The sequence below is a fragment of the Poecile atricapillus genome, chromosome 1 (genome assembly GCF_030490865.1).
Source record: "Poecile atricapillus isolate bPoeAtr1 chromosome 1, bPoeAtr1.hap1, whole genome shotgun sequence".
Taxonomy (NCBI): Eukaryota; Metazoa; Chordata; class Aves; order Passeriformes; family Paridae; genus Poecile; species Poecile atricapillus.
Window position 1 is genome coordinate 165,345,600 of NC_081249.1, and position 27,755 is coordinate 165,373,354.

General features: G+C 40.9%; 1 protein-coding gene across 3 annotated transcripts in view; it reads right to left on the reverse strand.

Annotated features, from left to right (window-relative positions):
• The window catches only part of FBLN5 (fibulin 5), a 44,340-nt gene that overhangs the window by 11,055 nt on the left and 5,530 nt on the right, over positions 1-27,755 (reverse strand). For all 3 annotated transcript variants that reach the window (XM_058848326.1, XM_058848306.1, XM_058848315.1), the window contains 2 exons: positions 26,795-27,037; positions 2,515-2,637 (listed from right to left, as the gene is read on the reverse strand). In XM_058848326.1, coding sequence (XP_058704309.1) covers positions 2,515-2,637; positions 26,795-27,037 — 366 coding nt within the window. The remainder of the gene's footprint in view (positions 1-2,514; positions 2,638-26,794; positions 27,038-27,755) is intronic.

Here is a 27,755-nt window from a genome sequence, read left to right on the forward strand (position 1 = left end):
GTCATTGCTGTAATCTTCAATTTAAATCAGGGTTTGTTCCTTTAAGCAGCTCCCTCAAAGGATACCTGACAGCTGGCACAGGCTGCCAGCTCAAGCACAGCCAACATTGCAGCAAAATTTTGGCAGAATCAAAATAGAAACCTTCTCTTCCTCCACATATACCAAAGCTGCTCACTGGTACAGCAGTGTTTGTTACTACAGGCTTCTGTTTTTTAGTGAGGATATTTTTTATTTTTATTTTTTTTCCAAATAGTCACATTCTCTTTTTATATGAATTTTTAACTGACAAATTACAGACTGTATAAACAGTTAATTTTATGCCAAAATACAGTTTGGGCTGAATTGCAGCATTAGCAATGAATGCAGTTGAGTACTGTGAGCACAAGAAAATGCTCTAAGATATGTAAGATGGTAAGGGCTAGAAGATTTTTGCCTCAGAACCAAAAACTAAAATGAAACACCTGGAATAGTTGTCCTTTCAAAGCCTTAACATTTCCTTTGGTATCAACTGGCTTTTGTTTTATGGAGATTTCTTTTAATGGCTGCTTTAAAGCTTTGAAGCTAAGTTTATGCAATAGAAAACCCAGAATATTATATGCTGTCAGCAAGATAACCTAAGGGCCAGGTCAGTGGTGGTGAGTACACCAGCAGCAGGCTTCACCAAATCCTGCAAAAATAACATGGGTTTGAAGTAAACGAATACCTCATTGCACTGACACAATGCACTAAGTACACGCTTTGTCTTTTTGCAGGACTGTTATCTCAAGAGTGCTACATTTTGAAGATAAGGACTTCTACAGAGCTGCTTCTTGTGGGTGGGTCATGTGGATACTGCTGCACTGGCTCCACTGTGGAAGCTTTACAGGATAATTGCAACAGAAGTGTAGGTTTTTGCACCAGTGATTTACTAACAGTAATTGGTAATTGGTAATTCCACTGAGTGCCACTGCACTACTAACAGTGCACCAAAAAAATCTGTCTCTAAACTCCAACTTGGCCCTCTGATTACAGTAAATATTCCTCTACTGCTTTCTGGCAGCAAAAATCACTTCTCCAAAGCCAGTATAAAGTATGGAAACTGAGACTTCTTTGAAATTTAGGGGAAAATACAGCAACTTTAAACACAATTTGCTTTTCCTTTTTTGCATACCTTGCAAAAATCCACCCCATAATTACTTAAATAGGGCAATACTGGGATGTTATTCCCTATTTTAAATAGTATAAGGAGCTACTGAAATCAATTCATCAATGCAGGCATTTCAGTTCTCTGCTATAACCATCAAGCAGAAGAGTATTTTAGATCTGTGTTCAAATCCTGAATGCTGCACACAGCCCTTTCATTGGCCTGTAACTGGGAGAGGTAAATGAGCAACGGAACAGGTGATGCAGAGCAGAATCTGCCTTCCTTCCCTCCCTCATCCCCACCCTATCACAGATGACTGTACATTCCCCAGCACAAGCTTTTTTTTCCCAAGAGTTGATTTATCAAAGATTAAGGAGCAGGGGCCTTGGAGACTTCTTATCCCAGGGAACTACAAGCCAGTGACTCCCTGAAGTGGCTATGGCTGCACAGACCCCAGCTTGGACAGGGCTCAGCCTGGTGCCTGCCAGGTGAATTACACAGCAGCTGTTTGCAGTAGTTAGGAAAGCAGCCATGAATGAGCCTTTCACAGAATCGGTACTTGGGAGGAGAAAGCTGGAAAATAACTGGAGATGCTCCAGGGACGAATGGGCAGGGAAAGCCCATTCTCCTTCCAGAGGAGGCGTGATGGGATGGTCCAGCTCCGCAGAGCTGGCACCAAACAGCCTGCACTGCAGGGAAAAAACTAATAATGGGCAAATTTTATTAAATAAAGTTGTATGCTGATTCCTAGGTCCTACCTGTGTACCTAAAATTAACGCCTACATCATCATCCTATGAGCATGTGAAGTGAGGGGAGAGGGATGGAGGAGAGGAGAAACGAAAGGTTTGTTTTCCTGTGCTGTTTGTTGGACGATGTTTTTTCAACAGGACTGAGCTAAAAGGATAAACAGGACATTGCTGCAAGGAAAATAATAAACTTGAAATAGAACTGCACTGATGATGGAAGATCGTGAACTGGCACCTAGTTCAGAGGTATTTACTATCGGTCCCATCTCTTGGTATCAAATACAGATCCTTTGAGGTCCACACTGTCACAGTAAGAAGAGCACAGGTCTGTTTGGGCAAAAATCTTTATGCACACATGCTTGCAATTGATCTTACATGAAAGGGAATCCTTCAGACTAAGAATATGAAAAGCCCAGTTATTACACTCTTATGATGCTAGTCATATGGCATTTACATCTGCAGCTTTGTTCCATCAGGGACTCTCTCTGCCAAACCTCTCACTGGCACTTACAGAGACAAAGCAGTTCCCACATAGCTGAAGGTTTAACAGTGTGCTTGGCAAAAGTGCTTAGTGGCATTATTTCAGGGAGCAACAGGTACACATACACAGATAACTCAGATAACATATCACATGAGGATTTTACCTAAACACTGGCCTTCTAACAGCCAGTAGCCTTCAGTGCAGGAGCAGGTATAGCCCCCCTCAGTATTTATGCAGATCTGGGTGGGGTTACACTGGTGAGAATCTGAAGCACATTCATCCACATCTGCAACAGAGAAATAGAGGAGGAAAATGTTAGAAATAGCAGCAACAAAAGATTTTTCATATTGTACACTGTGTACACTGCCTCTGTGCAAGGAATCAGAGTTTGGAGGAGTAGAGACAAAGACCATAACCTGAAGGAAAATTCACAATAATAAATGTCTGAGGGCAGTGAGAACTGAGGATGCACATCAAATCTCTCAGTTTTGCAGGTGACCCAGTTTTTCTCCTCAAGGAAAGGCTCACATTATCTCAAACTTTTTGCTACTTCAACATTTGCTATGTCCCTGAGCTGGGATTTCCATGCTACAGAGCAGTGTTCAGTCCTAGGGAGAGGCTGCTGAAAGGGTTGTGCTACCCCACTGAAAAATAAGACATGAAGGGCAGTTTGAGAGATGAACAAACACAACTCAGACATAAAAAATAAAAATTACTTCTTACCCCCACCAATGCAGACCATCTCACTGTAATTTTTCAGACAGAAAGTTCAACCAAAAATCAACCTTTACCTGACCAAAAAATGTATACTTCCCTGGAATCAATTTCCTGACAATAATACTATTTTTTTCCAATCCCCCCCCCCGCTCCCTCCCATCTTTATTTGGTGTAATGTATTTGGGTTTTTATTACAACCCCTTAGGGTGTTTTTGTTGTGGGCTTTTTTTCCCTTTTTTAATTTTTTTTTTTTTAATTTTTTTTGCAAAGGAGGTGAATAGCATTCCTACATTTATATAAGCCAGGACCCTGGAACCTAACTGATTAAAAATGCCTTTCAGAGTCAGAAGTTCATTTTGAGTCACTTGCTCAATATCTTCCCTGATGTTTCAGGCATCAGGTTTGTGTCTAGATGTCAGAAATGGAAATGCCAAAAGATAAATTTTGTCATTTTTCCAGCCAACCTAAATTTCTATGTTTTATTTATTGATACCTAAACTATTTTTTATTCCAGCATACTGTGCACTGGCCTTTGCTGAAGCACTATGTCATCCTAGCAATGCTACTCCCTTGATCCTCCCCTGATTCTTATTAATCCAGATTTTGTTGGGTCACGACTGAAAGTATCTCACCAATGCCCTGGTCTGGAGCAGGCAGCAGAGGGCAGGAATTACATCTCTGTATCTGCCCCCAGGACAGCAAGCACAGCCAGTCAGCTGTACAGTCCTAGCAGTCATGAAATAACTGATGCAGTCCTCCACAGCAGCATAACTAACATGTTCAGATATATAAATAAATACATACTTATTATACATATGGAGAGAGACTAGAGTTCTTATCTTGCCAACATCTGCACCGGACCAATTTATGGTGAGTCAAAGCTGGTAAAGTAACAAGAGGGACATAATTAGAGGTAATTAACTCTGTCAGAAATCGGTTCCCATGTATTTATTGGCCAGATGAAGGTTGGCAAAATGGTGAGGGAAGTGGGAAAAGGCTAAGATAACAAGTCTAGACTATATAGGTCCATAAATATGTTCAGTTCAGCTATTGCTTCTGTGATTAAGCTAAAAAATCTGTATCCTCCCTTCATAGCATATCAAACATAATTGGTAGTATCTGAACAGAGATTTTATCTAACCATAAATTTAATAACAATGACATTAATGTTTCCTAAATGAAAAAGCTTTCTATTTGTCATGCTTGCTTATTGTTTTAGGAGTGGTACCTTGGGATTTGGCCAATTCTGCTTTTTCTAGTCTGCACTAAGCTTAAAAAGGAGATTTTCATTTTCCATGTTCCCTGCTTCCAGTAATATTAATAGATGAAGCAAAGTGAAAACAAAATGAGGGTCATGGTCTCACCACATATGGTAGCAAGACTGTTTGAAGACAACAGATCCTCCACTCTTCTGTGGTGCATTTTTCTTGCAGGGGTACGGCATCTTTCACTTAAAGCAATGGGTGGCTATGGGATTGGTTTTGTTCTCAAGTCATCCGTGTAGCAGTTGCTTGAGCTCCACTTCAGAGGAATAAAAGATGTTGATCCTCTTGCATTTGCTTTATAATAAGCAGATTTATTTGCTTACTCTCAGTCTTCACCTTTTGTGGTGGTATTGGAAGCCTATTTCCATTTGAATGCAACATTTTTTTACAGTGGAGGCCTCCTGTGGAGTTTCTGCCAGAAAGCCTGATGATCCTGAAGTTGTCTATGCAGAATACCTTTACTCCTCACATTTTGCACTGAATAGTACTTTGGTGACTTCACTAAAGAAGTTTTATGCAATCAAAAGGTATAAACAGCTTTACTGGTAGCAGCAAATCTTTTGGGTTGGGCCTGAGTGCGCACATCCAGTTCTGTATTTCCTGTGTGGCATTCTCTAAGATTGCCCCTTACCATGAGGTGCCATTAAACTCTGACTGACCCACACAATACAATCAAATAAAGTACTGCTGGTAAGCAGTCTTCACAGCTGAAACAGGTAGTCTAATCCCAGGCTGTCTGCCCCGGATTATCCACATTATATGGGCTCTCTAAGTGAGAGCAGATATTTGCGCGCTTTAAAAGCTATTGGTGCAAAAATTGGCGAGACATTAGGTATCTTCTTGAGGATTTTGTTTCAGCTCTTGATTATCCCACTGTATGCTATTAAATTAGTGGCCATCTATATTCTCACCCATCCTTCCAGCTGCTGCATTCACTTCTCTTATCCATCTTTCCAGTTGCTGTATTCACATTACTGCTCCCATAGCTAATTACAAAGGCAGAAGTTCAGGCAGGACTCCGGACAAATTAAAATCTGACTTGAAGTGCGAACAATTCACTTTGTTACCTCCCAGATGAACACTGAGAGCAACCACATGGCCCATCCAGACCACTGCTCTCTGCCTCCTAAGAAATACCACCTACAATGAACAGAGCCTCATGGCTCCGGCCATGAGTTTTAAAGATCTCTGGGTTACTGACAGAATGAGAGAATGGGTAGATGGCATCTCCAGATCCATTTGTAAGGAAATGTGCTGCAAGAGCTGAAGCCTGAACACTTCAAAATTAACTACAAAATTAACTACATAATAAAATTAACTACTCTCTCTTAGATCGGTGTGTTTGCCTTAAAAAAACATGGCTGTGGTGGTTTGGTTTAGCAGTTTTGGGGCGTGATGTTGTCTTTACTTGATATTTTGACAAGAGGTGAGGTGGCTGGGGCAATGGGATTTCATTTGGGGATTGCAAGGGTGGAGAAAGTTTTTTTTTGTATTTCTGGCTGGCTGGCTGGCTTTTGTAGGATGTGATGTGCTGATGCTTTGTTTTTATTGGTACAAATTGTATTTTTAAAGGATGGCAGGATGCCTGGTGACTGGATAGATATCATTTACAATGTCAAAATAAATACATGAACAAATTGTGTTTAGCATGCAAATTACTGGCTTTGTGTTTTATTATCTGTAAAAGCCAATATTAATGGATATCAGTGGATTCTTTAGAATTTAGCCACATCATAGAACAATGAATGAAATTTTTAATTCACAGCTCATAAATTAAAGAAAAAAGAAATAATTTAAAAATCATGCATACACAAAAAATGAGGTAACATATTAATATAGAAAGGAAACCTAGATGTGAAACTGCAGCATAACACTACATCTCACCAGGGAAGCTAATTCTTATCAGGAGATCTTTTTTTTGTTACTGACTCACATCCACCAAGAATGCAGGACTGAAACCACTCTTATTTGTATCAATAATGTTGCAAGAAATCCCAGCATAAAAGAAAACCAACAGTAATCCATTGAATTAAGACCAGACATATTCCGTGCTTCTCAAACCAAAGAGACTAAGACTAGGAGTTCAATAATCCCAAGAGAGAATCATAAATGTGGAATTCTGAGCATCTGGATTTGGCACACTGTTTTCCTCTTTTGTGATAAAATGTAGAGGATCACAAGCTGGTGGAGTTAAGAACTAAAATGTCAAATGAAGTCTTATATGAAAGTATTTTTCTAGGTATGGTGGGCACGTTTGAAAGTGCTTTTCAAGACAGACAAATGCAAGATATATCAAGAGTGAAAAATGTAGGTCAAAGAAATAACTCTGGGGTTGTTACAGATAATCACTTGAACATGAACTTTTCCTGACATCATGTTGCTGAAAAATCAAGCATAACCATGAGATCACTGAGTAGACACAGGAAATTGTTCTTACCACTGTACATTGCAATAATGACTGTAATACACTTCTGGTGTCAACACTTCAAAACCTGATATTGCAAAGAGATACCAAGAGATTCCAAAGAGTTATTCCAATCCACAAAAATTTATCTTAGAGCAAGATAATGCTCCATTTTGTAATCTATTTAAGAAAAGGTTCAGGGTATATTTGCCTGCGATCTATAAGCATCTTCATGGAAACTATATTCTTATCTGGAGATGGTCACTAAAGCTGAAGCAGAAGACAGTGAGATATAATTCTGTGTTTAGAAGACAAATTAAAAATAAGACATATGCTTTAGTGTTTCTGATTAAGCATCTGCAAAACACATGGTAGATGGTGCATGGAACCTCAAAGCTTCCAGTGGTTACTGAAGCAAGAAGAATTATTGACATGGTCAGTGGCAAATTAAAAGAATTATCTGGCTTTCACACCTCTTCTTACCCTTACAGATAGGACTGTGACTATTGCTGTGAAATTACATATGAAAAAAATTAGGATGTTAAAGATTGTTCCTGTATTTTAGGGCCTTATACCTCAACAATATTTATTCTTTCAAACAAGCTGTCGTGAAAAAATGTATCTTCAAAACACCACTTGATGGGTAAGGTTCAGCGTCTTGGGTCACAAAAAATACAAAATATGTGGTCAAGGTGGTGTTTTAAAGTATTCACTGAGTAATTGAACACCTTTCAATGTTTAGTTATTTTTATCTATATCCATAATGATCACACCTGAGATTTTCTGTTTGCCTTACCTCATTTTCCATTCCCTAGGCCATTAGGAAATCTAACTGGGGGCCAGCAAAAGAACTGAAAATGAGGTTAGGAATTTGCTAAGTTCTTCCAAATAATTTTTCCATTGCAAATATTTAAATGTATGCATATGCATTTGTACCTTAACCAATAAAAATGATTTTTAGTGAGAGAAATTGTACCTCTAATGCTTTTAGTAACTTCAGAAATATGTGAAAAACATGAAAATGTTAATAACATTTTTGTGCTAGAAGATGTTAAGTCATCAGCCTAAATATGTTGGGCATTCCAACCACTTTCCTTTCAGTACACACAGAGTGACTTCTTCTTTATGAAGGATGAACCAAGTAAAAGAGGAAGAATCCAAGCTATTACCACAGACAATCTGATGAATCAAACAGCCTCAAGAGAACTAAACTGCAGCTTAGAGGATGTGGTCATGCAGGAAATAGTAGATTTTTTAGCAATCTAAGTAACTTTACAAGATGGAAGAGGAAGCCAGGGGAAGAAGCCAGCAGACAACAGGAGAAGGAGCAGAGGTATTTAGGAACAGGGAGAATCTGCCCTCTGGAAGGTGTGGTTCAAAACTGTAAGCAAAGACACTGCCTTTTGTTTGCTCAGAAAAAAAACGGATTGTGCATAAAAACAGGACTTTATCCACTAAAGAATATAGAAGGAAACAAAGTCCTAAAGATCAACTCATCAATTCAGAGACTTTTCAGAGTCCTTCAGTTAGGAAAAGATAAGACAAGAAGACACTTTTAAAGGAAAAAAAATAATCTTGGTACTTATGAGCATGTGGTTAATTACCACATGACAGTAAATGCACAGAGTAGAAAGTTTGCCAAGGAAGTTCCATCCCAAGGAGATGATTTGCACCTGCCCCAACAGGAACAAGGGTGACTATTGTCCTTCAGTCCATCCACCGGTGTTGAAAGCGGTGGCATCTGTGACTGCGCTTACCCCTCCACAGGCGCGGTCTGTGCTCGGGGCACTGAGGCTGTTCCACTCCCTCCATGGCAGCTCCTGTCCCAGCTGCCTGACAAGGGAATAACAGCACTAGCAGAGAGCTGTCATGGAAGGATGTGGGCTTATCGTCTCTGAGCTAGAACCACGCTCTTGGAGACTATGACAATTAGAAGTGAAACTTTGCTTGGACTCTCTGATGAAGGGGGAAGCCAATGTGGACAGCAGATATCCAAGACAATACGCTTTTGGCAATGTGTGCTGTTTCGCAGATGGACTGTAACATTTTGTTCTCTTTGGAACATATTTAGCATGCATGATTTCCTTTCTTAAGTAATGAATTCTGATAATCATGCTACAAATTTCTGTGGGTCACCATAGTAGCTATGGCTGTGTTTCCTTCTTTTAATCAGCCATTGACAAAAGTGAGTATGTTTTTGTCATCATGTTTATTTGAGAGCCACTAGCACCATGGGGTTCAACACAGTAATACTGAAGATTAATTTGACAGTTGTGAGAGCGCAGGTCTTGCAGAATGGAAAACATTTGCTATGGAAAATCTTCTTCCCCCTTTTACAAGGAGGTGTGGGTGATTTTGGGGCCGTATGTCTTTATTTTATGCTGTCTGTGTTTTAGTCCCACTGTTTTACTGTCACAACCCCAGGAGCTAACCTGGCTCTTAAGATGTGATGCTTTGGAAGAGAGGCTTGAAGCTGACAGCTTGTTCCAGAACCTCTGTCTGCTCAAGCACTAAAGCTCATTCAGTCATTTATAACCCTCAGGGCTCCATTTTAAAATAATACAAAGATTGGATGTCTGTTTTTTATAGGCATAATTGCAGGCCAGGACTAAACATCCGAGCTTAGTAACGTGGGTATCAGTTCCAAGATTACTTGGAACAGAGCACTTTCCCCAAACTTCTCCCCCACTCCTTATTTGGACACTGAAAAATAATTTCCTCAGTAGTAGATTTTTACTCAGTGAAATCACATGTTTTCTCAAAACTTTTTTTTTCTCAAGATAATTACATTTGATAAGAAAAGGGAAGAAATAACAATGCCACATTCCTAAAGTGCAGACTGAAGCCAAATTCAAACTGCTGCTGTGTGGGGTCAGTGTTTTTTCCAAGGACAACTGACCCCGCTGAGCTTGGACACAATCCAAGATCAACTCCCTAAACACCTGTTTAATTGCATATTTCATTGTCTGAGGATTGGCCATTGATTGCCGAATTAATTTTCTATCTGTATCCCCTAAGCATTAGGTTATTGACTGATGGCTAAACAGGAATTAAAATGGGTTTTTTCACACAGAGGGTCAGTCTGGAAATGGATATTAAATAAGTGTGAAGCATGAATCTGTATTTCTGCTCCCTCTGCCTGGTATGAAAATTGCTCAACATGTGTCACAGGTTCTAGCTCTCCTGCCAGCTATCTGAGCCTTTCCTTAGTGAGCACACTACTCAAAGATGATAAACAACAGCTAAACTGTGAAGGACTTTGCTCTTTGAACACAGTTCTAGTTCTGCTTTTGCGGCTGAGATTTACAAGACAGTCATGCAAAGAGGTGCATAGCAAGGGGACTAAAGGGCCAGCAGCCTCTCCCCTCTCTGCTCAGAACAGACCTGTGTGTGGCTCATACACATGCATGACCACCAATCCTCACACCCACCAGGGCTCCCTTGGCACAAGATCACAGCCACTTGTGTGGACTATTCCTGGTGTCCCATAAGAGCTTTTGCACAAATGCATGGTCACTATGCTGACTCTGGGATCAAAAATTCAACCAAGAGCTTTGCTTCAAGATGGAAACTTCATGGACTGGAACATAACTGTATTCTCTTGATTCATGATTTTCTGCTGCAGATTCTGCACATCTTATGAGATGCAAGATCAGTGCATGTGATTTGGGAATCTCAGCTATTACCCTGCTGCACTTATTCTATGTCAAATAGCTACAGTAGAGCAAAAAAGAGTGACCCAAGTACCCTGCTGAAGTGAGGTAGACACATTATCATTCCACTGATGACACTGAACCTGCTGAATAAGGGGGTACAAAGTTTTTGCTCAAAATGGTTTTATCTTCATCATCAGTAAATATATTTTTCAGCTGAATAAATGAAGAGCTATTGTGGTTTCTCAAAATTACCTGTTTTGTATGACCATGTGCTACACTGTGATCTGCTGGTAGGGTGGTAAGGGGAGCCAGTGAGCTTTTATAGAGAATACTCCCAGTTGCTGGGAGGTTATCTAAGCAGCACCTTTCTATTGCAATGGAAACAAAAAATGTGCAGTCAGAGCCAGGAAATGCACACTCAGAAATAAGAAAAAAGATCTTTACTATCATCAGTTTGCTGCATGATATGAAATAGTCTCATGCAGGAATCTCTAGAGTAGGCTTATGAAATTTTACAGAAGAGGAGTAGAGCCATTAATAGTGAAGAAGTGAATTTTCTATGGCTGAATTGTATATTCTTTTCTGTAATAGTATGGGTTACTTTAAAAAGACCCTGAAAGAAAGAATATATCAAAAATATAGGCGTTTAAAGCATTATTTATAAAGCTTTTAAACATATCAGTCAAATGCTATTGGCTTCTCCTCCAACAAATTTTTTCAAATACTTTTCTGGTAGAGTACAGAACATGAGAGAACTAAAAGCAGAGAACTGCTATTCCCACTTTTTTCCCCTGGGGAGCTTTGAGAAATCTCAAGCACAAATAGTCCAGCCAGCTGGTTTAGCCAATTGGTGGTCAGTTTACATTTCCTCTAATAAGTGAACTTCTTGACCGTACATTTTAACTGAGTCATTAAGAGCTCCCTTTCCAAGTGTTTTGGCAGGCTAGAGAGGTCTGGGACAGTGAATAAACCACAATAACTAGTAAAGAAGAGAACAGTCCGACTTTCAATACGGCAGAAGAAATTGATCCAAATGGATCCAGAAATTAAAGCCACAGTGAAAACAAAGGGATACAAATATCCACCTGCAGGTTATAGCAGAAACTTTTATTGGAAAGGCTGCTTCTTCCATTAAAATGCAGCCACTTTGGATGTGCAACATCAAGCGTGTTGTGCAAACAACTAAAAATTCAAGTGAGATTCTCTATACCCATAGAGATAATTCAGTATGGATCCTGTAGTCACTCTCACAGGATAATTTGAAATCTTCAATATATATGAAAAAAACCCAAAAAGGGATCTCTGTCGTGGGATATCATGATAGAGATCGCTTGTATGGGATTTGTCACTAACTAATCTCTCACAAAAGCTTCAACAATAATCACCAGCATCTCATTCAGTAAAGGACTGGATTCAAAACCACTTGGCTTGAGCATGCAAGGAGGCACCAGCTGGAGGTGGCATGGCTGTAGATTGTCTCATGTCACTTGAAAGTGCGTGAGTCGAACATACATATATAATGGGCACTCTGACTTTCTCCAAGAGGCTAACACCTTACTCCCTCAACCTAGCCATTAAAACCAAGGGAAAGAGCCTGGCTTGCAGAACGTGTGTCTGAAAGTTCATATAGGGAAGTAGAAACAATTACCAGAAATGCAGGATTTTTTTTCTCAGTTTTTCAGTGGAATGACTCTTCAGTTTCATGGAGAGAAAATTCAGACAAGACCATCCAGATCAAGACTTCTGTTTTATGCCAGGATCAATAAAGAGGGATAAGATCTGCCCTTATGTCAATTGATTTATTGATTGACAGGTGGGGGAGAGGACTCCCGCAAATGTTAGGTAACTTTTATTAGAAATTTTCTTTAATGCAGTTTCAGCCTCACATCTTGTCCTGTTTGGGAGTTTTGCAGCCATCTAGAACTTGTCATGGTCCTGCTCAAAACTGGCAGTTCTTGGGGCTAAACAAAACATAACTTTCTGCCCCTAAAGGCTAAGCACATCTCCTTTGAGACCTTGCTATATCAGAATGTCACAAATCTAGAAATTTTCCGTCTTACCTTAGGCCCTACAGGTAACTTGAAGGGGTTACTGAGAGAACAAGAGAGAGACAGAGCGAGAGAAAAAGCCCTCTGAGATGGAACACCTCCTTTTCCTGGGAGGCATGAACTGAGAGTAAGGAGAGCAGGAAAACTGCCAGTAGACATCCACATCACACACTAATTGGAACAAAGTAAACCTCCCATGTCCACACAGTTTTCATTTATCCAGGACAGTTTGCAACTCAGTTGGCTGGCGGCAGTTTTTGGAACACTGTAAGAAAATGTAGTTCAAGCATTATAAAGCAGTGAATGCCAAATCTGAGTTAAAGCCAGTTATTTGAGCGGGGCTTATAGGCATTTTCCAATGATCACCACCACTGAAATAAATAAATAGATGGCTTGCTATGTATACAGTCAGAGGGGAATGTTGCCCAACATTCATAGCTCTTTGCTATTAAGAGTAATGAGGACACAGCTGTCTGAGTCTGGAAGCCAGTATTTGCAGAGATTTTTCTTCTCCACTGGCTTTCTTCCACTACCCATTCTTTGCTTATAAAAGAGCCCAAAAGGTCCTAACATTTATACAAGAATTACCTTGGCTTTGTGGTGCTTTTGAGATTGTTATAAAGCATGCTGACACATGGATGGATTTGAAACTCAGATGAAATCTGAAAAACAATTTTCTCCCCTGATAAGGTCCCCGATGCCCTTAGTGCCAAGCATAACACTCTCTTTAGTCAATCATGACAGCTCCTGGAGCAGTTGGCAGGAGCTGTTGCTATGGGCAGAGATCTGAAGGTCTCCCTTCGTAAAAATGACTTCTCATTCTCACTGCAGACCCTGTGGTTGTAATGTGAGTTTTGAGTCACACTTAACTGGTTGGCTCTACAGAGCCTCCAAAGTAAATATAAAAGCACCCCACTCCATTAAAGACCTTACAGCACTTCAAAATCAGTGCTAAAACTCATAGTCTATGTGACAAAGAGAATATCACTTTCATTTTATGGGTGCCTTCAATATATTAAAGGCTGGAACCAGTATCAGACACAGGCTACTGCGCTTCAGGCACTGCAGTTTCAGAACCATGGCACAAGGCATGTTGAAGTTGGCTTCTGTAAGTCATCTGGTCTCAGCCTCCACTCAAAGCAGGGACAATTCCGACAGGCTGCTCAGGGCCTTTTCCAGTTGAGGTTTGAATTTTTCCAAGGGTACAACTTCAGCTACAAAGTTTTTGAACCTTTGTTCCAGTGTTGGACCACTTTCACTGTGATAACTGCAACTTTCTGTATGCAAATGCTACAACTTTCACCTATTCCTGTCCACCTCTGAGATGGATCTGGCTTCATCTTCTCTGCATACTCACATTAGACAGTGGAAGGCAGCAAGCAGTACAATTCCCTCATAAGTCTCACGTTCTTAAGGCACATCTAAATCCAGCTCTCTTAACCTCTCCTTGTATGACATGTGCTGCCCTGCTGTAACCACCACAGTGCCCTTTGCTGCACATCCTTCAGTGTGCCCAGGTCTTTTTTATGTCAGGAATTCAGAATGACTGGGAGAATTGGGTGCCTGTGAAGGCAACAGAAATTGACTGCACTTTGAATTCTCCCCCGAAGGTAGTTAAGAGAAAACACTTGTAATGTGAATCTCTGCTTTTGTAGCAACTGTTGAGGTCAGCACACTACTTCATTTGATGTTGAACAAGCACAGAACCAGACTGCACTGTCACACATACAGACCTGCACACATTCATTCCCTGATCTTCAAGGTAAGGCTACCTTCCTTACCAGAACTCAGAAATTCCTGACTAGTGCTACAGGCTGACCGGACTGGCCACATGACTGGTGTCACAGGCAGTCCCGCCAGCTCTCACATTATCCATGAAATCTCAGAAAGACACATGCTCACACGGAGCATTCCCAAGCCAAATGGTTCATTTCCAAGTGGCCTGGCCTGAAAAAAACCCATGTTCTCTTTAGGTAATTAAAAAAAAGAAAAGTAAATAAATAAACAGAAGAGACAATGTTCCCAACCAGCAGGAACATTTAATCTCTGTGATTATTCCTGGAGCAAACTCCTGCTTTTACTTTTAGAAGGCACATCCCAGTGAATTTTCCATCATGTGGGCCTGCTTTAGTGGAAAGTTAATTTACTTTTTTTCTTTATCATAGTACTTTCTTTTACTAGCCCCTTATTGCCACAAGGTCTCAGGTCATACTGAGTCAAGGGAGGCAAGGGAGCATTCCATTTTAGAAGGCACAATCTCCAGGGCAGAAGCAGGCCTAGAAAATTCTTAGCATGATTAGCATTCTACAATTCATAGTCTTTCTCATCATCTCCAATCAGATACTGCAGACAGTGCTTAGTTTAACATTTCATGCCCCTCCCCAGGTCAAAGGGAATGAACCATGGATGGATCGCGTATTTCTGAAATAGTTTCATGTCCCAAGCTTCTAGATGTCAGCTTGCAGTTTTTGTGGAGCAGAATATGACAGTATTTTTTATGTTTAGATGATGTACATCACTTACCAGCTCCAGAATGCATGTGACCTGCTGGACCATAAATGGATATACTGGAAATTATCAGCTGCTCATTATCTTTAGAGGTGTTCTCTAGTCTGTGTAGGACACACCTATGCCATTGTTCTCTGGACTCTACTCTATAGTTGGGCTTATTGTCTAAGGAACAGAGAAATATATTTTACTTCTTTCTATTAAATTCATGGCTTTGAAGTCTTATGTGCAACCCTGTAAAGTTCTCTTGTACCACTTTTCATCTATGACTAGTTAAACCTCTTGAAAATGTTACCGAGAACAAATTTTGTCCCAAAATGCAATGTACCACCTGAAAAATGTAATACAGGTTTTACAGAACTGTATTTTCAAACAGCACTGATTTAGTGGGGAAGACCACCTCCTTTCTGAAGTTGGCATGCTACAGTCTTTTGGGATGAGTACATGAAATCAACTGATGGCTGTCAATGTACAGTTCTGGGCTATTCCATCACAAAGTCAGCCCTGCTTTTAATTAAAATAATTTCAATCTGCTTCTGAAATAAAGCTCCAGATGCAGTGCTTAGTGATTTGCTGGCAATGAGTGTTGCATATATTGCTGCAGTCTACCTCTGAAGAACAGGAGCACGATCCAAGGCTGCTCCAGCCTATGCTGGGCTTGGGATTCCCCACAGGGTTTGAAATAGCAGGAAATTAGCAGCATGCTATGGCTTTCAGATCACATCTCCTCTCCCTGGCCTGGCTCCTGCTCCAGGATTAAGGAGTGGCAGTCTGGCAAACAGACTCTGCACTGCTCCAAGATTCCTCCTTTGGAAAGGGAATGTCAGGCTACCCGTTCAAGCTATCGCAGCTTTGCATTGCTCAGCCACAGTGACAATAAATGTTATTTAATGGGTGGAGGCTCTTACCCATGCTATGTGCTTTTGTCTGCAGAGTTAGATAAAGCATACCATTTTCTTTTGTGCCTCTGTGCACACTGGAAGCTGGAAATATTTATCAAAGGACTCAAAAGTACAGCAACCTACACCTGACAATATCTATAGCACCCCCAACTTGTGTGAGACTCTTTCTTGCTAAAAATTGTTCCAGGCAGCATTTAAATTATTCTACTGTCACATTTTGTACTATTCCTCCACTACAAAATGTGTTCTTGTATAACTCGATACACTGCAGTGCCGTAAAGGGCTTTACTATGTTCAGTCTAAAAGTAATTTTCCTTCCTTTCCGCAAATTATACCCTGTTCAGCAATAATAATTTTTTTGTACCACCTGCCATACAAACTTCTGCTTCTCTGTCATTTGCAGTTCCAATTACTGTCATCTTACCTTAAGTTTTACAATACACTTTACTCTTTTAATCAAAGTCAACTTCAGTAATGCCCCCAACTCATTGCTGCTCAATGAGATTTCCATGAACTTGTCAACATTTATCTGGTAGTAAAGTACTTACACCTAATGTCAGTAGGCTGGAGTCATTCTCAACAGAACATACTGAAGTACCATTTGCTCTGTGTTCTAGAATGAGAAGTCTTAGTAGCACTGCCAAAAATTGCCTAATGCTACTCTGCTGTTGCTATCACTGCCTTCTCTAGATCATCTTCCACCAGATGACCATGTGTTAGGTTATCTTTTCACATACTGCTGGGTTCCAGTCCCTTAATTTCCTGATCACAGCTACAGCTTTCCTAGACTTCTGTGTATTACTGATTATACAATCTTCCCATTTGGTGTTACCTACAGATATGTTGGTTGTACCACAAAATCAATTAATGCCTTTGATCCAACCAGCAATTTACTTGCTCACAAGTTAATGCTTCATTTACTTAGAGGGCTGAATGGAAAACAAGAATTTTACTTCACAAAAAAAACCCCCAAAACCAAAAAAAACCCAAAAAAACCAGAAAAAAATAGAAAATAAAAGCAAGCTCAAAATACTATAAAAAAGCAGAGATTAAAATTATTTTGTGGAAAAAACAAAAGGAAACCCCAAACAATACAGTCTCAGACCAAGCAGTAGATTGTGGATTCTTTCAGACCCTGCAAGTTTATGGTGCATTCCTCTCCCTCTCCTCCTAGACTCTCTCTGTTTAGATGAAGCACTTATTTTATCTTCAGTATCTGAATGCTTCATGAATACCGATTTATTCTCACTGTAGTGGCATGTTACTGATGTAGAGCTAATACATAGAAAAAACAAGAACATTTTCCAGATGGACTTACGAGTTTGTATGTCCAAACTTGCAGATGCCCAAGAGAAGACACCATTCACACCTCAGACTCCTCAAGGGTTTCCAGGTGATTGCTTGGATATTCCTCAGAGAAGTAGCCAGTTCAGAAAGCAATATTGAGCAAAGAGGTCTGAGGTTGTACTGTCAGCCTGTGACAAAGGCTGCAGACCAGACCAATGGGCATTTCTGCACTAAACTCCCATGGAGGATGGAGATCAGTGAGAGCAGGGGACTTAACCAAACTTCAGGGACCTGGGCCTGCATTTCAGCTGTCCTGACACCTACACTTCTGCCTGTCCTCTGGACCATCCTTCTCCTCACACTGCAGTGTGGTCTTGCACCACAGAGCACCTGTAACCAAGAGTTACAATTGAATGAAGAGAAGGTTTTGCTGGTGTTAAAACTGAAGATGGATTTCAGCGCATCTTGTCATCCCCAATGGGCAGAGCATCCCAGCCAAGAGACAGAATGCTGAAACAACTGCCCTGAACTGTTGTAATTCACATTTATCTTCCAGCAGCTTTATTTTATTTGAAAAATTCTTTCATCTCATTGAAGTAGTAAAATGGGAAGGCAGAGAACTGGCAGATTAAGGGGTCAGAGCATGTTAAACTCCACACAACATCAGGCAGCTCTTCTATTTCTTTGTGGCAGCTCTGTCATGGGTCTGGTGTTTTAGGGACAAGACAAAGGAACACTGCCAGCACATTATCACTTCCTATAGAGTCTGGCAAAACATATGGTCCATTTGGCTGATTTATACTGGCAAAGAAGAGAATTCATATTTTCTATATATTTTGGCTTAACATCTATATTGTGACATATAACCATAGCAAATTTCAGGCTGGAACCAAATGAAAAGAAACAAGACTGACCCAAAAAATATAAGGGAAAGGCCAAGAAAAACAGTGACTTGTAAGTCAATGAGAACACTGCCATCTCTAGGCATCGTGGGTGATGCAAATATATACAAAAATTAACATAGGCTTGAGTAGAGTTCTGGTGCTATGAAAGGCACTGAAATAAATCAGCCTTCCAGGTAAGGAGAGACTATCACACACTGAACTCTGCACATTATCCCACAGGAAGGTAGAGAAAGTGTCACTCATAGGAAAATGAGAGAAAAACAAACCAAAGAGCTGAGAGACTGGGGAAGGGTGCTCATGATACCTGTCAGTTTTTCAGCACTGTTAAGTGACTTGATTTTCTTTTAAGCCCTGGAACAGTCTAGTTGGTGGGACTGTCTTGCAGGACAGCTATTCCATTAAGGAAAGCTCATGAAATCTACTCCAGAGCAGACAGAGCTAATCAGTACACAGTGGCTTTAACTGATTTGGCACTGCTGAAATCCCTGGAAGTAAGACATAATAAAGGCGAGGCAGTAACAAAGCCCCACATATCAAACCACTGTTAGCAGTGAGTCTAAGGAATCACTCAGAGATTAATGGCAGGGCTATGAGCCCTGCCCTGACCAGCACATGCCAGAGGATATGGCAGGCTGGGCACGATTACTGCTCCTCTGAATTGAGTCAGATATAACCTCCTGCCAGCTAACTCTGGGTGACAACTGAAGTCTGTGTATTGTTTGGTTCAGAGCCCAGTGATCAGTAACCCCCAATTCAGAGACCAAGCATAACTGAGGCCATTAAACCAGAATATCAGTTGAACTTCTTTTCTTTGCATACCCTTTTCCATCTGTAGTCTACAAATCTCAAGGGAGATGAGATTCCCTGGATTCTTGCCACTTTGTATACCAAAGCATCATACAGTTCCAAGAAAGAAGGAAAATTGAAACACATAATGTAATAGAGAGGTCACAGTCTAGAAAGATTTTAACCTTCCTGTGTCTGGACTGTAGCCTGCATGTCTAAGATATAGGCACTGTCCCCTCTGTGTTTATGTCCCTTCTCTGCACTCAAACTTGTTATGTTTTGTAACATGACCCATTCTCATTCAGCTGTCCCCCTCAGTATGCCACTGTGTTTCCCTCCTTGCTCACAGCTCAGTAAAAAAGAAACCAGAAAACTTTCAATCACTCCCAAACAGCAGATGCACACCTCCACAGACAGAATCAGTTTAGCTCAATGTAAAGTTGAAACCAAATTCAAACACTCCTGGTGGTCACAATTTTTAATCATGATGATCTGACCACCTGTCTATTTTGACCTCGAAATGTCAAGAAATGCCACAAAATCTAGGAAATCATTCTTGTGGTATCAGCAATTTAGCAGGAGAAAAATATGGCACCTGACTCCCTAACCATAAGATACTTATGGTTAGGTTCAAGACAGCTTAAGTGAAACCTAATACATTCACTACAAGAGCTTCTACTTTCAGATCTTTACCAAAGTCAATAGGGACCGTAATCATGGGTCTAAGTGTCTTTGTCTCCAGTTGCTGTCCAGCTACCTACTCAGTATGACTGTAGTTCATTCAATTTCAGTTGTGGCTATACTGTAGTTGTATTTATTCTGTTTTCTCTTTTCACATCATCACACATAAATACAGTCAGTGAGTGGTGCTTGAAAGGCACTGACATGCAGAATGATGGGCTTGCTCCTACTGTTACACTTTGGATTCTCAGGAGCCTGCTATTTTTCATTCCAGTGCACAGAGTACCCATTTGCTTAATAACATGCCAGCATTATTGGCTTGCATGTTATATTTCTTGGTTCAATTCTACTCATTTCTTTGTTAATAGTAGAAGTTTCACAAATAAATGAAGCACTTGCCTGTGCTTTAACCACCAGACTGTACTCCTCCCACACTGCATTTAGGGAGGAATGAAAGCAGGAACAAGCCAAGCCACAGAAGGCTCAGTTTACCTTGCTACAGATTGATAAATTCAGCAGCTTTTTCTATCAAGCTGACTTCTCTACCGCAAATGGATTAACTTCAGTGAAAAACATCATTTCGACCCTCATTCCCCATGGTAAGTGGGACAGGATAACATTACTGACGGTCAAATTTCTGTAGGAATGGCTCTACTAATAGACTCTACTGTAGTGGCTGGATGAGTCTTGCTCTTCCTCAGCCCCAGCTCATCCTCTGTACTGGTGCAATGATTTCCTGAGGGAGGAAGGAGCTCTGAGTATTTTCACATGTACCTTTAAACCCACGATTATTTTATAGTCAGCTCGTGATTACCTTTATGAAGACTGTTTGTTTGAAGACGGTATTGTGAATAGATCAGGCCATCAGATCAGAAGCACATAAGCTGGAACTGAAAGATTTATAGTTATGTTCATCTGGAGCTGTACAATATAGGTTTATCCAATGGGGCAGGATTATGTTAAACGTGTTGTACTCCAGGATGTTAATTATCCTTCTTTCATTACTCTCCTGACATATGGTCTTGTATCTTAAAGTATATAGTTGGTACTTTCCACATGTTTATTTTACCTGGCTTGTCTAGTCTCATTACATTAAATAATCAAGGGGAAACCATACTGAGTTGTGCTAAAACATGAAACAAATACAGCTTAAGTGTGGAGGCCCAAAGGCCAGTGACTAAGATCCTCATCCCTTGACCCTCCTTGAAAGGAGGTAGTAATACCTACCGAGGCTGGGGTGAGAGAAGCCTTTCTCCCACAGGTCTTTGCAGTTAGATGTTAATCCTTTTGGGTTCTGATGTTCTATTGATTTGCCAAGTTCATGTCACCCTGCTCAGCCCCTGTTCACCATTTATGTATTCTCTCCAGAATGTGCTCCCTTCCGTGGACCCCCATTGGCCCTATTTTGGTGCATTGCTCCACCCTGTCAATCCCCATTGGTTGCCCCTGTCCCTAACCCCTCCTATGTTCCCATTGGATCCTAGCCCCCCGGATCACCCTGTCTTATCTCATATATTATCCTGGACCCCCAGCCTACCCTTGTTCTTGTCCCTAGACCCCCTTCGAGGCAGTAAAGGTGTTGGATACCCAGACAAGAGCCTGTCCCAGTGACATCCCTCCTCGGCAGCCTTCTAGTGGAATTGTGCCCTAGACCCAAACACGCAGCCTTAGGGATCTGGTTGTAGCATGGTGCTACACTTAAATAGAAGATGATTGAAAAACTCCAGTCAAATAGCTGCTGAAAGCTTTTGTGGCACAGATATTCCTGAAGGAAATTGGAGATATGGGTAAAGGGCTTGGACTTCCCCTCTTCTCTTACGTATGCAGAAACATAGACAAAGGTGGCTATTGAATTCCAGCCAGGTTAGTGGTGGTGTTGTGGCTTAGGAATGGTACATTCCAATTTAGCACTCCCACTAAGAAACCTACAAGCTGCTCCCTCTCCCCCACTCCTACTGGAGGCACGAAAGGCATCACAGGTTGAGATAAGAACAATTCACTGGAAACAGCAATGAGATAAGAAAATGAACAATAATAGCAACAATAATAATGACAAAAGTGTGCAGAAGAGAGTGATTCACATGCAAAAATGGTCACTGCAGCCTGCTACAATAAACAACCCTGGATGAATTTTCTCAGCTGGAAGGCACCCCTTCTTCCTGGAAGACACAGCCCCTTTGCCCGCCCCCAGCAATGACATGGGGGGGTATAGAATAACCTGTGGGTCCTGGCCATGCCCCCTCCCAGCTACTGCAAAAAATGAACCCTGTCCTGGCTGGAACCAGAACAACTGGGGAAGTAACTTGAGTTCCACATCTCACCTTGAGCATCACTGCTGTGTGATTATTAAACTGGACCTTTTTCTCCTGTCTGTATATCTTTACATAATACTTGCCTGGAAATCACCTCCACACCTATCATCCCCTTGTGAAATTATCCTTGGTATAATCCTCAAAATTAATATTTCACTTTAGCCCCAAAATACCCAGCACAGAATCACAGAATCACAAAATCACAGAATCACAGAATCACAGAATCACAGAATCACAGAATCACAGAATCACTTGGGCTGGAAAAGACCTCTGAGACCACTGAGTCCAACCTTTGACTATGTTGTCCCCTAGACCATGGTACTGAGTGCCATGTCCAGGTGTTTCCTGAACACTTCCAGGGATGGTGACTCCAGGAATGGCACGCTTTATGGCAAAGCCAGGAACTGAACACAAACTCCTCCAACCCAAGCCTTAGCCACCAACTACAAACTCTTGAGATGCTTGAGAGGAAACTTTTCTGTTGCTATGGCAGCATGAGGTCTCAATTTACATTTCCTCATACAAAGCCCATGAGGAAAACCATACTATAGGTAAAAGCTTTGTATCATGGCCCTTAATCAGGAGCTGTCAGCAATTACCTTTACTTTCAGAAGTCTGAGATCAACCTCTTGGAGAATCTGTTCTCATGTAATCTTTCCTTCTTTTTCTGGTTAATTTGGATGTGATGCAGTCATTTCCTAACTGGAATCATGCATAGCCTTCATGAACTGGCCCTCTGGAGCAGCAAAAGAGATTGTCTCACAGAACAAGAGGAAAAGGGAAAGACACAGAGGTGAACCAAATAGGCAGTTAAAAAAGGCAAGGGCAGGAGTGGATTCCATTTGTCCTTACTTTATATAAACTCTTCTAAGACATAATCTCCTTTCTCCATTTCCCTACTTTTCTTCCTGTTTCTACATGCCTAGAGAGGTCACTAGGAAAGCTATCAGGAGGAGGCAGCCTCGCTTGGTCGCTGTTAAGCCATTGGATAAGGAACTCTGGGCTCTATCCCAGCACAGCCATGAGCCTGATGCAAGACTTGGGCACCTCCTTTCAGTTCTCTGTCCCTTAATTTCCCTCCCCTTTCCCCACACAGACACATCTGGTTCCTTCATTTTGCTTGAAAACTCATCTAGACATAGTCTGCTCTTAATGAGGTTGGGCACAAGGCAGGGCAGTACAAGTGTAGGCTTGGATGTGGGGTTTAGGTATGCTTGTAATATAAATGAAAATGATCTAAAACCCATCTGGGCAAAGGTAATCTTTTGAAGGAAGGGGTTTCACTCCACAAGTGTAGGACTGGGGACCCATAGATGGGGAATGTAGGAGGTTCTGCCAATCTTGGAAAAATGAGGAAAGCTGAAGCAATGACTACTGCACAAATGGGGCATGAAAAACAACTTTCTCTTACACTTGGAGACAGCATCCTTCCATTTCCTTCTTCCTTTTACCTTTTGCTTTGAAAACAACAATTATGGGTTTTTTTTAATTACCTCCTCTGCCCTCCTCCCTTCTCTCTGTCTCTAGGTCATACTCATCTTGCCTTATGCTTATACTTTTCCTAACATTTACCTTTCTGTTTTTGAGATCTGCTTTCTCTGAGCTCTCTATTCAACCCTCTCCAACCCCATCATCTCCTCACATTGTGAGTTTGCATTAACTGGAGAGAAAGCAATAATAAGAGCCCACCCAGTACAGTTCTTTCCACAATGCCCAGAAGGATCAGTGTTTGAGGCATGTTTTGAAGATCATTGTAAATCAGGAAACAGCAAGGTGGAGTGAAAGGAAACTGGAAAGAGCTCTCAGCTTACAAATGTATAATGCAAGAACACAGGCCCTCACTCCAGTAAAGTGGAGCCAACAGTTACTAGACCAAGTTCCTAGAGCAAAAAGTCATTATTATGACTAACCCATTCTGTATTTATAGAGAAGTAATGTTAGAAGACAAACAGTTCAAACAGTGCACTTGCACTGGATGTTCTTTGCTTTTTCTGTATGTGGCCTTTTATTCCAAAATTAATTGTGGTCATAATTCATTCCCAACCTGCTTTGGAATGATTTACAAAAACTCTGTGCTGTTGAAAACACAGACGACTTACACATACAAAATATAAAGCACTCAGCAACTCCAGGGATAAAAAATACCACGTATTAGGAATCAAACCCACAGAAGACTTAAGAAGTAATTATCATTAAAACATTTCTCTCTCTGCTACCACAAATGGCTACAGGTACTACTGCAGCACACAGAGGACTCTGGAGTGGGCAAAGCCATCACTATCAGGCACTTCAGCCAGGAAGAGTTTCGTTTTCACCAAGGACAAGATCTGGAGATGAAAGGATCTTGGCAAGACTGAGTGGACATTCAGCCACTGAGTGTCCACTGAGCAACCTGACCATCCAGGTCAGAAAGGACAAGGCCAAAAAGCTTGAAAGGGAGAAGAACGGATTATATTTCTTTTTTCTTTTTTTTTTTTTTTTCTGCATTGGAACCTATCAGCCCCAAGAAGGGGGATGTTATGTGAGCAACCATGGGTGCACATTCCCTTGAGAGCCAAGGAATGTGGGGCCTTGGCAGGCAGGCCAGGTGCCAGGCTGGGACAGAGCAACCTTCTTGCAGCCTCCCTACATTTTGTGGAGAGGGAGGAAAAAAGAAAAAGAGCTTGTTAAGACTCACACAACTTTCAGATCAAATTTTTTGTCCTGTTTCACTTTGGAAATCTATTGAACAACCTCAGTGCTTCAAAGCTGAGGCTGCAAATCTCCCAGTCTCCCAGAAAATGCTCCTGTATTTAATAAGCTGTTTTGACTGAAATTAAAAGTGAAAGTAAAGATTTCTGTTGTCCTAGCAATAGAAAATATGATCCCGATCTGTAACCCCATATCTGACCAGACAAAAATGTGTACTCTGTTAAAATCTGCAGGTAGCTCAGACACAGTGGCATGAGAATAGCTCTGGTTCCCTTGCAGTCAATAGCAGAAAATCTCATTATCTCTAATGGAAATACCTGTAGCAAATTGTATTTGGAAAGAAGGTGCTAGAGGGTGGTGTTTGAACACCAACTCAACAAACCTGTGAGTTACATAGTGCTTCAGCTACTGGGAAAAATTCTAGTTCACTGTTTTCAACCATTCCACCACAAAATTAGCCCTTGAAGTGCTTTGTATCTTAAGAACCTGCTGAATATTGACAAGGAGGTAAGCACAGAGCAACTGAAATACCAATAACATGAGTTATGCTTATAATTGGCTTATGGATGCCATGATTCCTGTGGTTCAAACTTTCTTAAATGACATGGGTAAAATTCTGGTTGCTCCTAAGGACCCTGTTTAGGTTCCCTGGTGTTTTGCCTCCAAGAACTTCAAGCACGGCCTTCACATAACCCTGTTAATTGCTCCAGGAATCCTGGAAACGGGATCAGGCCTTTCTACCATCACCACAGTGAGACATGGACCTAATCACCCCCTTTGGTGACAACACTTTCCATCCTAGGGCACACAGGTACAAAAGGCACACAGATACAACAATAAATACCGCATCAAGACAGTGAATGTCTCCAGAGAATTTCACTGAATAAAAAATGAAATCTAACCCAGCAGAGACCCCTGACAGGTCTTAATTTCTTTTAGTTTTGTTTTTCTTCCTTTAGCACATCATCTACCCAAATTCAAATCTGATGTAGACTCACAAAAACTGCTCCCAGCTTGCTGTGGTACTCAAATGGCAGCCTGTCCTTTCCCATGCGTTCTCATTACTGTCTCTCATCACCAAACTTTTTTTACAATTAAATCCCAAATACCTGAAAGCTAAAATGACAGAAATAAACAGCCCTGACTGAAAAAAATATTAGTTCTCCCATTTCTGTCACCATGGATAGGAATATATGTACCCTTTGGAGTCCGGAAAGTTCACTGCAAAATTTTCCTAAATCTACCTGTTTTGATTATTCTGGTTTGCATGGAGCAGACCAGGCAGTATAATTCAGAGGTTTCATTTCCACTTTCATTTCAGCACTTCTTTTCTGCTAACTACCCCAATTCCTGAATCATCTACAGCAAAGCAAGCAAAATGATAACACTCCTGGAAATCTATAAATCAGTAGATAAAATAATAGGTTGATCAGTTTGCTAAGATGAAAAGAACTAGAGGAAATTTTCAAAGGATAGTAAAAATGCTTCAGTTATCCCAGGATTAAAAAACTTCTCAAAAAACCCCCAGGTTTTATGATTTATTTATTTATTTATTTATTTTTTAATTTTCCAGTCAATATTACTGTGCGTGTTGATTAGAAAATGTTTTTCCCACCTCAGAAAGGACAATGATTCAAATACAGCAAATGTGTCCCAAGGCAGCTGAATTTAACTCCAGACTGTCAAAGCTCCTGTGAAGCTCTTGTGGTCTCCTCAGTAGGGAAACAAAGAAAGTGCATCATCTGCAACCAAGTCCCACCAGAAATTTCAGACAATAGAGCAGAATAAGCCCAAAAAACAAGTAAGTTTTAGCTCTTGTGGTTTTCTGCAGCAGTTTTGAAGTAAAAGTTGTTCCTTCTGCTTTCTGCTTCTCTGGTTTCAAAGACCAGTTCTCATACAGCCATGAGATGAACAAAGTTTCCCCAGGCCTCACCTAACACTTCAAATGAACCTTCTCTCTCATGTACAGAATCATAAGCATAAAAGGCATACTTTTGATGCACTGAGATCACCAGCCATCAGCTGGTTAACTTATTAAAACATTACTTCTTTCATGAAAGTGGCTCTTCTGCTTAGATAATAGGATTGAATTATATCTTAGTTTGCATTGAATAAGGATGATATGAAACATATAGCTCATATCCTTAAAAAAAATTTGACTTCAAAGTACTGGGCTTGACTGCTGCAATAACTGAAGGACAACTGCAGGACAATTGTTTCTGCAATGTCAGACAAGCTTTAATATGAATGAAGATACAGAAGAAAGGTTTCTGCTACTTACCAGCACACTGATTGTTTTCATCCAACTGGAAACCGAATCGGCAAATCAGAGGTCTTGTAACAGTAGGGTAGTTAGGAACAGGGCCTGGTGCTGGGGGCGGTGGATAAACATTGGAATAAGGACTCAGATACGGTGATCGATACACCGGGTTTGTTCGGGGGACACATAAATAGCCACCGTTCTGGTTGACACACACCATGTCTCCTCTGCAGGCCTCAGGAATAGTCCGACATTCATCAATATCTGGAATGAAATTGCCAAAGTTTAAAGAGTGATTACTCCTTAATGGGACCTATCAAAAAATAGTTAAAGTGTTTTTTACAAATCATTGCAAAAAAGTTTATATTCTCCATCAAAAAGGTTAATCCATTCTTGTGGAGCCTCACTTTGAAGTTAGATTGTACTAAAACAGGAAACATCCGTTATATTCAACTTATCCTGTGATCTACTCATTTTGCTTCACTATTAGAGAATAGAGGGAGAGGAGGACAAGGCCTGTTTTGCTATTCCATAGAAGTTTGGTTTGAGCACTGATTTACACATGGCTTCAGCATGCTGCTGCCTGTTCCTGCTAGAGGGTCTGTCCAAACCACAACATGAAGATCAGGATTTCAGAAACTGATGGTTTGGTCTGCCCAGCTGTGAAATCTGGATCCTGCTTTGGAAGTCTCGAGTTCCCTCCCACAGAAAATGTTAGGGATGCTTGGATCTGGGGACAGAATTCAGGCCTCTTTCTTGCTTTGATTGAGATTGGTGCTGAATTAAATTTAGCAAGATACAACTGGTTTAGTCAAACAGAGCATTCCCCTGGTTCTTGGGCCACAGAAGCAGTAGGTGATGACAGGGCAAACAATCTGCTGCAGGTTTTCCCCTTTCTGTTTGAGTGACTTTATTGAATGTAGAAGATGCTGCCCTGGAGACTGAATGCCACCGACAAAAAGATGCTCCTGGGCAAAGTGCA